This window comes from Apiospora kogelbergensis (genome assembly GCF_038363985.1).
Source record: "Apiospora kogelbergensis strain CBS 113332 chromosome Unknown utg000012l_segment0_segment0, whole genome shotgun sequence".
NCBI lineage: Eukaryota > Fungi > Ascomycota > Sordariomycetes > Amphisphaeriales > Apiosporaceae > Apiospora > Apiospora kogelbergensis.
Genome location: NW_027117429.1, coordinates 568,186 through 580,018, shown reverse-complemented (window position 1 = coordinate 580,018; position 11,833 = coordinate 568,186). Strand labels below are relative to the sequence as shown.

Here is an 11,833-nt window from a genome sequence, read left to right as displayed (position 1 = left end):
GGAAGCCCAAGAGTGGCCAAGGCCTTTGCATAATTTTGGATACATATGTATCTTGAAACTAGACTTGGCTAGCTGGCTAAATCTTCGGCAAAAAAGGGCTAACAAGGAAAAAACATGCATCAGCGAATACGGCTCTTTCTTTGCTGTAATTACATACCCTTAGCTTAGATGAGTAGGGCCAACTGCCCAATCTTCTGTTGCGCAAAAACTCATCCTCGTCAAGACACGCCGAAGAGAAGCAGGACCGAAATCCATCTTGCCAATATGGGTTCTGGAACCACATCAGTAGCTGCCAGCAGGACTGGGCTGAGCAGACGCGCAGTAGAACTGACAGTAATGGTCGGATTGCAGGGAACTGTGCTTTGCAATTGAACTAGTCCAACTCTTGAATCGAGTTATCCTCGACGAGAGAAGCTGCTAACAGGTGGTACAAGCTCTATTCGGCGCTGCAATCGTTCTTGTAAGCGTCTACAATCAGGTGTTTTGACAGAAACTGGTCAGCGTTACTATAATAACTCAACGCCGAAAACGACGTTGACCGGATTCTGTCAAACATCTGTTTGTAGACGCTTACAGGAACAATTGTAGTGCCATAATGAATGAATAAGACTGCCAACAGTTTCTAGCTCTAGCTCTCGTTGAGCATAAGTAACCCAAGAGTAAGTATAGCAATCGATTTATGGATGTACAAGTGAAGGGGTAGCAAAAGCAGAGAGTGGCTCTGTACCTGGGAGCATGGCGGGGTACATGGTGCCAACAGCTACCCCTGCAAAAAGGTCTAAAACGGAAACTATCAAAGAGTGGAAAGAGGACGTAGGTTTCGCTAGTGACTGTATGCGGCCGCGATGTGTAATTTGCCCCAGATAAGGTGATTGATTACCGGCGTAGACCCACTAAGTCATCCGCTAAAGAGCCTTAATGTGCTCGGCAATCTAAATCAATGAATGAACGAAACCAGGATGTACACGCGTGTAGGCAAACTTCAATACGCTATTGGTTGAATGACAACGAGCGTCACTGGAGATCGTAGTTTTCTACGAACTAGTTGAAGGATGCTGGGTCTACGTTCTTGAACTGGCTACTGTGCCATGCGCATTCTCAAAGCTTGGCCTTAGCCCACACCAGGATGCCCATCGTAGAAGAAGCAACAGCGCCGCTTGCAATCTGAACAACGCCGTACACGCTTGCCACTCCGTAACCGCCTGCGCCGGCGCTTTGGAATGTAGCGAAAAGGCCTGGTGCCACCACACTACCAATAACGCTTTGAGCGCTTGCAGCGGCGGATCCTGTGAAGACGCTAATGTTAGACTAGATACGAAATGCTTGAGGCGACATCCGAAGGAAGCACACCGTGAACAACGCCATTGCTCCCAAATCCAAGCACAGCTAAACCAGGAGTGGCGACAATAGCTGGCGCAGCAGCGACAAGGAGGCAGATACCAACGGTGCCGCATGCTACCGCCGTGGCAGGCTTGGCCACTACGGCGTCAAGACCTGTAGAGACAGCCGAGAAGAGGGAGCGGCTGCAGCAGGAACTTGAACGGGTGGAGCTGGAAGAAATGCGGGAGTCTTCATTCTGAGTGCCTTTTGTCAGTCGAAGTTGGGTGGTGTTGATGGTGAACAGGCAAATTTTGGGGGAAATGGACGACTTATTGTTGATCAGAAGTAAAACTAGACCGAGGCCTGCACTCGCTGGGCACGTTCTTATAACACCGCTTTACGACTTCCTATGTTGGCGGGCCAAAATCTGGGAGCCATGACCATGCACTTGGGTGCATACTACGCCAAATGTGCTTATGCTTTTTGTTGTTTCAATGTGGCTGTTATGTCTGACCTTACGCCCGGGCTCGCTCTTATTAATCCAGACGATCGAGTTGCGCGATTCCAGTGACATAGTATGCTTTGGATTGTGTTGGCGAGTCAATTGCCCCGAACATACGTGAATTGTGGGTGCACCGTGCCTGCAATAAGGCGGCCGCTACCAAAGGTCGCCCGAGCGCAGCAATTTCCCCAGCTTAACCCCGCGAACCCAAACCAACGCGTTTACGGCGCGATTCCTACACGGCCATTCTTATTTCGCACAATCAACCAGTACAAGAACATGTTTTGCGGCTTTGTACCCCGCGGGCCCCACGATAGACCCTTACGAATCATTATGCAGATGGTTGGATCATTGTCCTTCAGTCGCGCCGTGATCCTACGACACGTCCAAAAGCCATGAATTGTGTGCAGGATCGTCTGGCTGTGGACCCGATGGACGGGCTGTGATAACGGAGCTGCACATCCGCGTTCGCCGTTTTTCAGTACCTCACTCCAGTGGCTATGAATCGTTCTGCATTGGGAGTCAGAGTAGAGGCTGCGCACCAGTGAGTGCGCACTATGTGACGGAGCGCTGCCCGTCCCCCGCTGGCAGTGGTTTCACTATATTCAGTGGCATTCCTGCTCGATGGGCTGCGCTTCTCCCACCATGACGCACTCACTCTCGCAGCTCCCATGCTTGGTGTGGGCTTCAAACCTCGTTGTGCGTCCTCTGCAACGCCAATCCGATCGCAATTCCCGCCTGGCCAAGGATCTGGTCGACGCCATCCCGCCGTACGCCATCTTCTCGCATACATGGTTTGACGCTGACCACCCTGCAGGTCTTGCAAAACGGTATGTAGAAGCTCACTTCCTATTGAACCAGGAGATCTGACTTACGATTTCTGAGTCATGGTACTGGTACCTGAGCGGGTGCGACCAGGCTGGCTGCTGGGGGCCCCATGAGGGTACATGATGCTGTAGATGGAGACATGCGACAAGTACCTTAGCTCCATGGAGTCTACTCTCTTCCCTGGGACATCGATTATGTACCGAAAAGGCTGAATGACTGTTTTATAATACGAATCAGCACACTGGTGTGGGATATAGAGCTCCTCTACCTTGCGGTATTGTTAGATACCTCCCAGTATCTGGAAGATGCCCCACCAAGGAATAGTTTCAGCTTTGTATCTGGAGCATGCATTATTTGGACTCGATGTACATACGCACTCAAACTGCATTTCACGTTTCAGGGGAAGCCATCCGCTGTGGTCTTCAACTCCGTCGGATGCTTGTTGGCTTCTAAATCAGTTGCACAGCATTTATGCGGCCACAATGTCTCTTCGCCACCATATCATCGTCACTTCTTAGCAAGCGGCTGAGACCTAGCCAGGTGTGGTGTTGCAACCAGTGAAAGAGACTATCAACTGGCAGGCCCAGAGAGTGGGAATGGATGTGCATACACGGGCAGCGGGATTAGGTAGGTCGGCCTGAGCAGCATGTGAAGGAAACACCCGGTCTCATCTGAGATTACATCTCATCCATGGCACAGTCAACTTACAAGCAATTACGCCACGTCATCTCGTTATGTACCAAAATGCCACGTTTGGTATCGTAAGTCCTGAGAGGCGTTGATTGGGTGAGAGTTGATTTTGGGGAAGCTCGTTTACTCGCTGTCTACATGCGTGTCCTGGATCACGAGGGTGGGTACGCCGGTGCCAGCCGCGACCTTGTTGGCCTCTGCGTCCCGGTCGACCATGGCCCCCACTTGGTCTCGCTGCAGCCAGTCGTCGACATCGGCCGTCTCAATCCCTGCGCGCTGTGCCGCTTCTCGCAGGACGTCTTGCTGGGAGATATCCTGGGCGCGGCAGTGGTAGGCGTCGAAGATGGCCTCGACAAGATCGGCCTGCTTGGCGGGGTCGTATTTCTCGCGGGCAGCTTCTCCCGCAAGATGCACAAGCTGGTGGGCGGTGCGGGTCGCGGGGTTGGGGCCCAACTGGCCTCCCCAGTTGAAGGGGATGCCGCTAGCCTGGCCAGCGCGGTTCATGCGCTTCTCGAGGGCGGCGCGTTGCTCCGGCGTCTGGTCGGCGAGGCGTTCATTGGCAAGCTCGAGCTTGTCGACGCTGTGCGGGTGTGGGTTGTAGTTCAAATAGTACGGTGCCCAAGTGATGCTGAACGTGTCGGCTTTGCCGCCCGGATAGGTTTTTTGGTACAGAGTAATCGCGGCGTCGAGGTTCCGCTTGGCTATGTAACACCACTGGCGAGCAACCCCACCACAGGTCGTTTAGTCAGCGACCGATTCAGATATCATGACAAGAAAGGACAACTCACTCACCGCGCAGACGAAGTCGGAAATGAACTGGATCTTGATGACTGCCATCATGTTTTTGTCTTTGAGTATGCCGGCTTAAGGTAAATAAATTGGATCTGGTTGAAGGGCGCGGCAGGCTGGCATGCAAGATAAAGTGTGTGGGGAAACTTTAGGAGAGTCCAACAGCACGCAGAGTCACATGACATCGGCTACCAATCAATTCTTGGGGCAGGAGGGAGGGGTTGCTTTACGGGTGGCTAGCTGAATGTTTCAAGTGACTTGCGGCTCGCGAATCGCATTGTGCAGCCGCTGTCTGACCACCAAAAGAAACCAGAGAATTAGCCTATCCGAACACTCAGCGTTACACCCTTGATGCAGCCACGGCATGCCTTCCGCGAAGCCAGCCGTCTTGGCGACACTCGTTGCAAAGCACCACGCATACCAGCAGGCCACTCGCAGCGATTGCGACATCACCGGTCTATCCGTCATAGGCCGCTGATATCTAGCGCGCATTGCTTTGGACGGGCCGGGCCGCGAATACCCACACCGACTGACTCTCCTAGTCACGATGGGAAACATGGCTGTTGATACAAACGAGTTTCATGACTTTTTCGAGGGGGCGCCTCCACCCACTATGCTGACTTCAAGGATTGCAACGTCGAGATGTGTAAGAACATATCAAGCCATCACAATTCAATCTTGGCGATGCGATGCTACTTTATCGGTCCCAAAGACGTGCTACTGGCGCGCAGATCCAGGTAGCCACCTTCTGAATAACATCACGGCATATTGGGAGACGCATCAGTAAACCTACATGTTGCTGACAATGCACAGATCGACAACGCAGTAGACCGGTTTGACGCAGGTGGATCCAGTCATATCACCATCCTAATCTGGCCAATGCCTTCGTGAGCTCTGCCTGTGTGAGCGAGAAGGGAGTCGGCGAGCGGGGGTTCGAGCAGTTCTACTACTGTTACCGTCCACTCATCGACTCTGCGTTCGCGGTCTCTTTATCTGATTCACCGAGGCCGGCATGGAATGGCGTTGCGATGCAGCCGATCCCACGGAAGCCAGGTGTAGCGGTATCGGGTCTCCCTACTGTGTCCCTCGCATTTCTTCTCTCCCCTCCCATATTAACTTGGTTAGAAATGTGAGTCAGCTCTTCAACCCCTTAGTGTCACCTCAACAGTCTGATCATTTCTGTAAGCTATCCAAGCCTCGTGACAAAAGAAGAAACACTGACTCGGTCACGTCAAGTAATGTCTTCGGTAGCACAAAACAATCCTCTCAGCCCGGCGGCGCCGTCCCGTCGCTCGGCCTGCGACCGCTGTCATCAACATAAGCTCAAATGTGAGCGATACGATGCGGGATCGGTCGATGGGGTTGCTGATATATCGCTCACTGCGTGCAAGAGGTGTGTAAAGGCCAAAGTCCGGTGTCGGATGGCCACAAACAGCACCAGCAGCACAGACAGCAACAATGACACCAATAATAACCGAGGCGCTAAGAGGAAAGGGACGCACGACGAGGACGAAGGGTCTCAGGAGAAGACTACATCGGCAGACACCATATTCTCGGCAGCTTTTCCAATCGACGTCGCTGTTTCACCAAGCCAAAACACTTCATCCGGTCCCGCTGGCCCATCTTTGACCAACGCGGATGACGCTTTGCTGGGCAACATTACGACCTTCGACTTCGGAACAAATGACTTCACGGGAAGGGTGGCCCCTGCTATGTCACCAACTATATCCTTATTTGGGAATACTACCTCCCGGACACAGGGCGCTCTTGTCGAAGATGACAAGCTAGAACCTGCGAGAGGCGCCCAACAAAGCTACCTGGACGGCTTAGACTTAACGCTCTTCGGCTATGACTCAAATCCTCTCACCGCAAGCAGCGGCAACTCGCTGTTATCTTTCCAGATGCCAGAACCATCAACCGTGCCCACCACCACCGAGCCAGATTCTTCTTCCTCGCCATACACCACCATGCATGACGACTGCCGGAGACGACTTCAGAGTCTACACACGACAATCTTCAGCGAGTTGCACCACTTGAGCGGGGCCGACATGGACCGCCTGCTCTCCGGCCAATATGATACAACTAGCCTGGTACACCCCGAAGGCAGCGGCAGCTGCGACGAAGATGGTGGATTCATTCAAAAATTGCTCTTTGCCTCGGAGCGGCTGATCGACCTGCTGCGGATTCTAGACTTGGCGTACGCCAGCGCAACGTATGGCCACGATCTTGAATCATACCCATCATCGTCACAAGCATGCGATGCTTGCGATTCCATTATTTCGGGGCATCATCATTCGCATTCGGCAACATCCACACCCCGCCACCCATTACATACCGCGCCTCGGTTCCAACTGCCCTTCCTACGAAGCCATCGAACCAGCAGCGCCTTTTCTCCTCCCGCAGGTCCGCCCCCGCAACCGACATCGTCCACCGTCGTCGACCTGCCCGTTATCGTCTCGTTCCTCACCTGCTACGTCGGCCTCATAGTCATCTACCGCAACGTCCTGACCCAAGCGCTAAACTCTCTCCGATCGACGGAGCAATACCGCCACCTTCGGACACGACCAGGGAGCTCGGGGTCGCCGATCACTGGCAGCTCTTTTGGCAAAGGCAGCGCTGGCGATACGATGGCTACCGTTGGCCGCCGCGGCGTCATGCCGCTTGGCGCCCTCGGAGCTGCCTATGACGCAGACAGTAGCAATAGCGGCAGCCCACAGCAGGCGCTACGGATACGTATCCTGACAGAAGTGTTGTCACATATGATCGAGCGCGTAGAGGATGCGTGGGACTCCGTTACGACGGATGAGCACGGGGAGCTTGAATTTGAGGAAGACAAGCATAGGTATCACCATCACCATCAGCAACAGCAGCCACAACACAGTCGCCACGGAGTCGGCAGTCGACGGCAACAAGAGCTGTCTAGTAAGGTTCTTTTCGGGAGGGCGGGGACGACGGGGTTGGTAGAGCAGATGTTGGCGTACGAGGGGTTCCATACAGGCGAGAAGGAGGGCTGGAAATCGGGACAGCGGTGTATAATGGCGTTGCTCAAGACGATGAGGAAGTTGGTTAGAGACGGTGGCTTCACATAGAGGTATAAAGTACTAAAGTTGAAAGTTGAACGTATAACATGTAAAATATCAATGCCGTTGCCTTGATTCTGTATCTTTGACCTACAGGTTCATCACACGTTGGGTATGATGACGAGAGGACCATTTAGAAATGCTACTTTACACGACAGCGCTTTAAGGAGCTCATTCCCATATGTTTCACTCCTGAAGATGACACTAGAAGTTATATAGAGTCAAGCACGACCCTAGCTAAACAGCATCTTTATTTTTCTATTTCCCTATTCCATCTCAGGCTATCAATCCAACGGAAACGCAGTTTCACCATATGTCTGACAAATCTAAAAATGCTTATATCTTATATTGACTTGCTCTTGAATGCACTGTTTGCATACTATAGCAGTTTACTTATACACCCGTTTGCTGTTGTTGCTCCTATTTCCCCCAATTCCTTTCACTTCTTTCGTATCACCATTGGTATTTCAAATTCGGCTGGAAGAGATCTGCATCTGGGGCTCTATATATACTTATACCCACGAATTCATGAGCTTCGAATGGATCTTGGTATAACAGGAACCAACCAAGAGGAGTTCAAATGAAATAACCTATATCCATCCTCTTCATAAATTAAGCTTCCTAAATCCCACCACCTTTCGGCTCCAAATAAGCCAATACAGCTAAAGCTTGCTAATATCGTCGGACTCCTCATGGAAGTCTTCGAACCCCCCGGGATACCTGTCTATCATCTGTTTCATATGTTCCTTCGAACTGTTGTCTCTCAGTGTCTGCTTCACACGGAATCGTCATCGAGGTGCCACTCACGGTCCCAATAGCTTCGCCCACTGCTCAGGCTGAATGACTGCGGCTACAAAATCGCAACGTCTGATTTTATAGACATCAGTAGTGCATCTTTCGAGCTAGGGGAGACATGGGGTCTCACTGACAACGCGTAGAGCTCGTGACGTTCATTGAAATCTTCCACAGGCTCCGATGCCCCCACCTCCTTTTTGTAGTCATCTATAAAGTCCATACCCAGTGCATATCTGTAATTTCCCATGCATTGAAGGTCGACTTGCTTTGGTTAGCAATGCTTGATCTGGGGGCTGAGGTTGCTACAGTGGAGAACAGACTTTCGTTGTGACCGTAGAAACACACAGCATCGAAAATGATAGGTTGCTGGGTATCGACGTCGATCTGCACGTTACCATCCCACAGATCTCCATGGCACAGCGAAGGCTTGATGTTCCTCCCACCCGTCTGCAGGGGCCGCAGGAGGCGGGCCACGACCTTATCGACAAACTGTTCAGTCAGATCCACCAGCTCCGGATCCTCCCTGAACACCTTCTAAACAAAGGCCATGTCGGTGCGGAACTGGCGGCCGAAGTACTCCTCCCGGTTGTCGGTCCAGTGGTTGATCATCGAGGGCGGGTCAAACCAAGTCGTGACGTGGAAGCCGAACATGCCCGAGGGCGAGACCGAGGCCGTGTGCAACTTTTTGAGGACATCCAGGAGCTGAGCTACGGGTGGAGAGCGGTCGCGTAGGTTTCGAAATCGCGTCAGGAAGAAGGACTTGGTAGGGTCAGCCTGGAGCGGCCCCCAGGCCAAAGGCGCCGCTACGTTATCCGGGATCACCCCGAAGAGAGCTTTGGCCCCTTCGTATTCCGCCTCGGCCATGCCGAACCACTCCCTACGCTCGATGATCTGTATAGCAGGTTTCACCCGCCGCACAAGTGAACATCGACTCAGGAACGAGTACGGAGGGGTTCGAAGACTGACCTTCAAGAAGAACACCTCTTCTTGGCCGTCACTTCTGTTAATGTCGATTCTAAGACCGATAGATCACCAATGAACCTCGAAACCGATAATCAACAAATCAAAGTCTCCAGTTGCGTCATTTGATACCTACGCGAGTTTCCCATGAGGAACAACCGAAACCACTTTGCCTCCATTCGGGAATGCTGTTGGTGGCATTAATCAGCTTTCGTTTACCCCACTCACGCAAAACGTACCGGCCATGGTGGCGAGGTCCAAATCTTGGCCGTCTGTCATATTCAGAACCAGTGTGTAGTGTAATACGGCTGGCTACCACTCTAGTGATTCGGGAATGAGTTTTTCGAAAACAATTTGGCCTTTCCACGAGGACAAGCTGAAACCAACCGTAAGCGCCAGCCTGACGCATGTCAAAATAATTCAATGAAAAGAAGTAACTGGCGTTTTTAATTGGCCCATTCCTGTGATCCCTGGCTATGTCCCGCGTCCCGGTTCTCCCTCCAACTGAAATAGAGAATATTGTTTTGCGACCTCAGCCTTTATTCTTCCTGGACTTCTACTGAATGATTTCTGTCGTAATTCTGTGTCTGGTGGAGACTGAGCCAGACCAAGAGCGCTTTTTATGCCGGTTCGTAAGTCTTGGTCCAATAATACCCTCCTAGAGCGTGATCTGCTTGACCACATGACACATACAACAACTAGAATCAGTACATTGCAGCTGTATGAAATCGATGAACCAGAGGGCATATACTGCAGAGCGGCCTGACCAGATACACACACACACTATACAGACATTTTCTCATCCTTCAAAGGGGCCTGATTGCATCGCCGTCTGCCTCATAGCAGCCTTCCTTTCTCATCGCATCGCTAGTCTCATCATTGCCTTCCTCACCCCTTACAGTCGATTAAGCTCAGAGGTGAGCGGGTAATAGAAGCTCAACACAGGAGGGATCAGAATGAACTTGTGTACTTGCAGCAAGCGTGTGGTAAGAGGAGATGAATTAGTATGCGCTTAGACATTAAAGACGTATATGTTTAATATCAAGTATAGCTGGCACGGCGATCCAGTCCCCATAATATATATCCAGATCCCAGTTGCCTCCAGCAAGTGAAAAGAGCCGCCAGGGTAGCAGGTAGTCCGATACCAATGCCGCAGCCGAGGGCGATCTTGTCGGACCGGGAAAGGCCGCGGGACTGGTCGTCAGAAGTATCATTTGGCGCAGTCGGAATAGGCGTCGGTGGGTTTGTTGGATTACTTGTCGTCGTTACCGCTAGAGCCGTGGTGGGGATAACGACAGCGTAGAGGGTAGTCGTGATGGCCCCAGTAGATGACGTCGTCGCCTCCAAAGCTATGAGGCTCTTTGTCTCTCCACGTTTGGCGCATCCATATAGTTTGAAGCCCGCGAGGCTCTCGGGGAAGTTGTAGGTCAAGGTATTGCAGGCCGGTGCTTCAGAATTCCAGCTATGTCGAACATTAACTTTCGATTGGTAGGGTTGCCTTCCGTGTCGCAGTTCTTCCAAATACACAGTTGTTGAGAGGACGACGAGAGAAAGGCAAATACTTACCAACATCCTACCCCGGGCGAAAGAGACGTACAACGCCCTGCCTGCCAGTCTGTGTAATCTGCCCCAGTGGCCGAAGCCAAGTTGTCCCGGGTATATTGATACGGCAAGTCTGTGTCATCGCCGCTGTCTGAGTCCCCATTTGCAGAAGAGGGCTTCTCAGCCTTCGCGTCGAGGACATCTCCGCCGGAAAGAACGCGTTCAATCTCCTTGTGAACATTGCTCTTCCGCCATCTTCTGTGAAGACGGCTACCAGACCCGGAATCCTTTCCGACGAGCAACGAACGCCCCTGGCCCCCTTCGTGGGTGAGCATCGCATGCAATGCCTCCTCCGAGCCGGGTATCTTGTCAAACACCCATCCCAAGGCCAACTCCAGTGTACGAATGTAGCCCGTCTGCACGCCACGCTTCTTCTTGGGCTCCTCCCAAGTGCAGCAGCGGTTCTGCAACGCGCAGGGAAAGCAGAGCGGCTGGATGCCGTCGCATTTCTCACGGGCGCTTCGGCATTGGTCGCAAGCTCTCGAGACTCTCTGGCGCTTCGGGGCGGGTGGCGAGTTTTTGGGGTTTGGGAACGGGCTTGTCTGGGTCGGCGTCGCTCGCTTGGCGTTTCTTCCCCGTCGTCGCACTCATTGCTGGAGGCATAATGGCATGCGGCTAGCTGTGGTATCGTGGTCGCTGTTTCCGCACATCCAAACTGTACGTCGTTGGGATGGCGCTTGCGTTCTCTCCCAACATGGCGGTCAATTGGCGGATCAGACGCACCATGGACGACTCGGCATCGTACTGCCAAAGCTGCCTATGTCGCTCGATCTGGGTACCCTGTCGAAGGCAAAGTTGAGCATCAATTTCCTCGTTTTGTCGTGCTGGTTGCGGTCCAAAGCTCGTCATGTAGCCGAGACAAGAAACAACGCAGTCTCGGACACACAAGTCCCGGGGCATTCAGATTCAGATTGCGACATGCTGTCTTTCAGTGGGGAAGAAACCTGGGGTAGAGACAGGGAAGGACGACAGAACTCGAGAAGTACTGGCGGTTGAATATTTAGCCACAGGTCGGGGTGAGGGGTGGACACGCTAAGACAAAAGAGTGGCTTCTTCTCCAGTGTGCCTCCAATGCGTACCCCAGGCCCAGCAGTCCCCAGTACTGCCCCCAGCTCAGGCCCAAATGCAACTCAACTGAGAGCAATTGGCTCCAGGCGGGGAAGTTGGTCCAATGGCGGGTCGCCATCTCCCTCAGCCAGCCAGCCCTTCTGTGCATGCGCTGACGGAGTATCCCATCCCACCACCCATCCATCGATCCAGATCTACA

The 11,833-nt window shown here is 52.6% G+C and overlaps 6 protein-coding genes across 6 annotated transcripts; 2 read left to right on the top strand and 4 right to left on the bottom strand.

Annotated features, from left to right (window-relative positions):
* Positions 1–1,098: 1,098 nt before the first annotated feature.
* PG998_014610 (uncharacterized protein) lies at positions 1,099–1,894 on the bottom strand (the record flags this gene model as incomplete). Its single annotated transcript, XM_066881426.1, has 3 exons — positions 1,099–1,286; positions 1,351–1,692; positions 1,840–1,894. The coding sequence occupies 3 exons, from the start codon at positions 1,892–1,894 to the stop codon at positions 1,099–1,101; spliced, it is 585 nt and encodes a 194-aa protein (XP_066723557.1).
* Positions 1,895–2,467: 573 nt separating this feature from the next.
* On the top strand, positions 2,468–2,692 carry PG998_014609 (uncharacterized protein; the record flags this gene model as incomplete). The annotated part of the gene is made up of 1 exon (XM_066881425.1): positions 2,468–2,692. One exon carries the CDS (start codon positions 2,468–2,470, stop codon positions 2,690–2,692), a length of 225 nt encoding a protein of 74 aa, XP_066723556.1.
* Positions 2,693–3,463: 771 nt separating this feature from the next.
* Positions 3,464–4,180, bottom strand: PG998_014608 (uncharacterized protein; the record flags this gene model as incomplete). Its single annotated transcript, XM_066881424.1, has 2 exons — positions 3,464–4,054; positions 4,133–4,180. 2 exons carry the CDS (start codon positions 4,178–4,180, stop codon positions 3,464–3,466), a joined length of 639 nt encoding a protein of 212 aa, XP_066723555.1.
* A 1,370-nt stretch (positions 4,181–5,550) lies between these two features.
* PG998_014607 (uncharacterized protein) lies at positions 5,551–7,218 on the top strand (the record flags this gene model as incomplete). The annotated part of the gene is made up of 1 exon (XM_066881423.1): positions 5,551–7,218. The coding sequence occupies one exon, from the start codon at positions 5,551–5,553 to the stop codon at positions 7,216–7,218; it is 1,668 nt and encodes a 555-aa protein (XP_066723554.1).
* Positions 7,219–8,538: 1,320 nt separating this feature from the next.
* On the bottom strand, positions 8,539–9,210 carry PG998_014606 (uncharacterized protein; the record flags this gene model as incomplete). Its single annotated transcript, XM_066881422.1, has 3 exons — positions 8,539–9,004; positions 9,101–9,152; positions 9,204–9,210. The coding sequence occupies 3 exons, from the start codon at positions 9,208–9,210 to the stop codon at positions 8,539–8,541; spliced, it is 525 nt and encodes a 174-aa protein (XP_066723553.1).
* A 795-nt stretch (positions 9,211–10,005) lies between these two features.
* On the bottom strand, positions 10,006–11,415 carry PG998_014605 (uncharacterized protein; the record flags this gene model as incomplete). The annotated part of the gene is made up of 4 exons (XM_066881421.1): positions 10,006–10,412; positions 10,562–10,970; positions 11,021–11,185; positions 11,290–11,415. The coding sequence occupies 4 exons, from the start codon at positions 11,413–11,415 to the stop codon at positions 10,006–10,008; spliced, it is 1,107 nt and encodes a 368-aa protein (XP_066723552.1).
* Between the last annotated feature and the right edge of the window lie 418 nt (positions 11,416–11,833).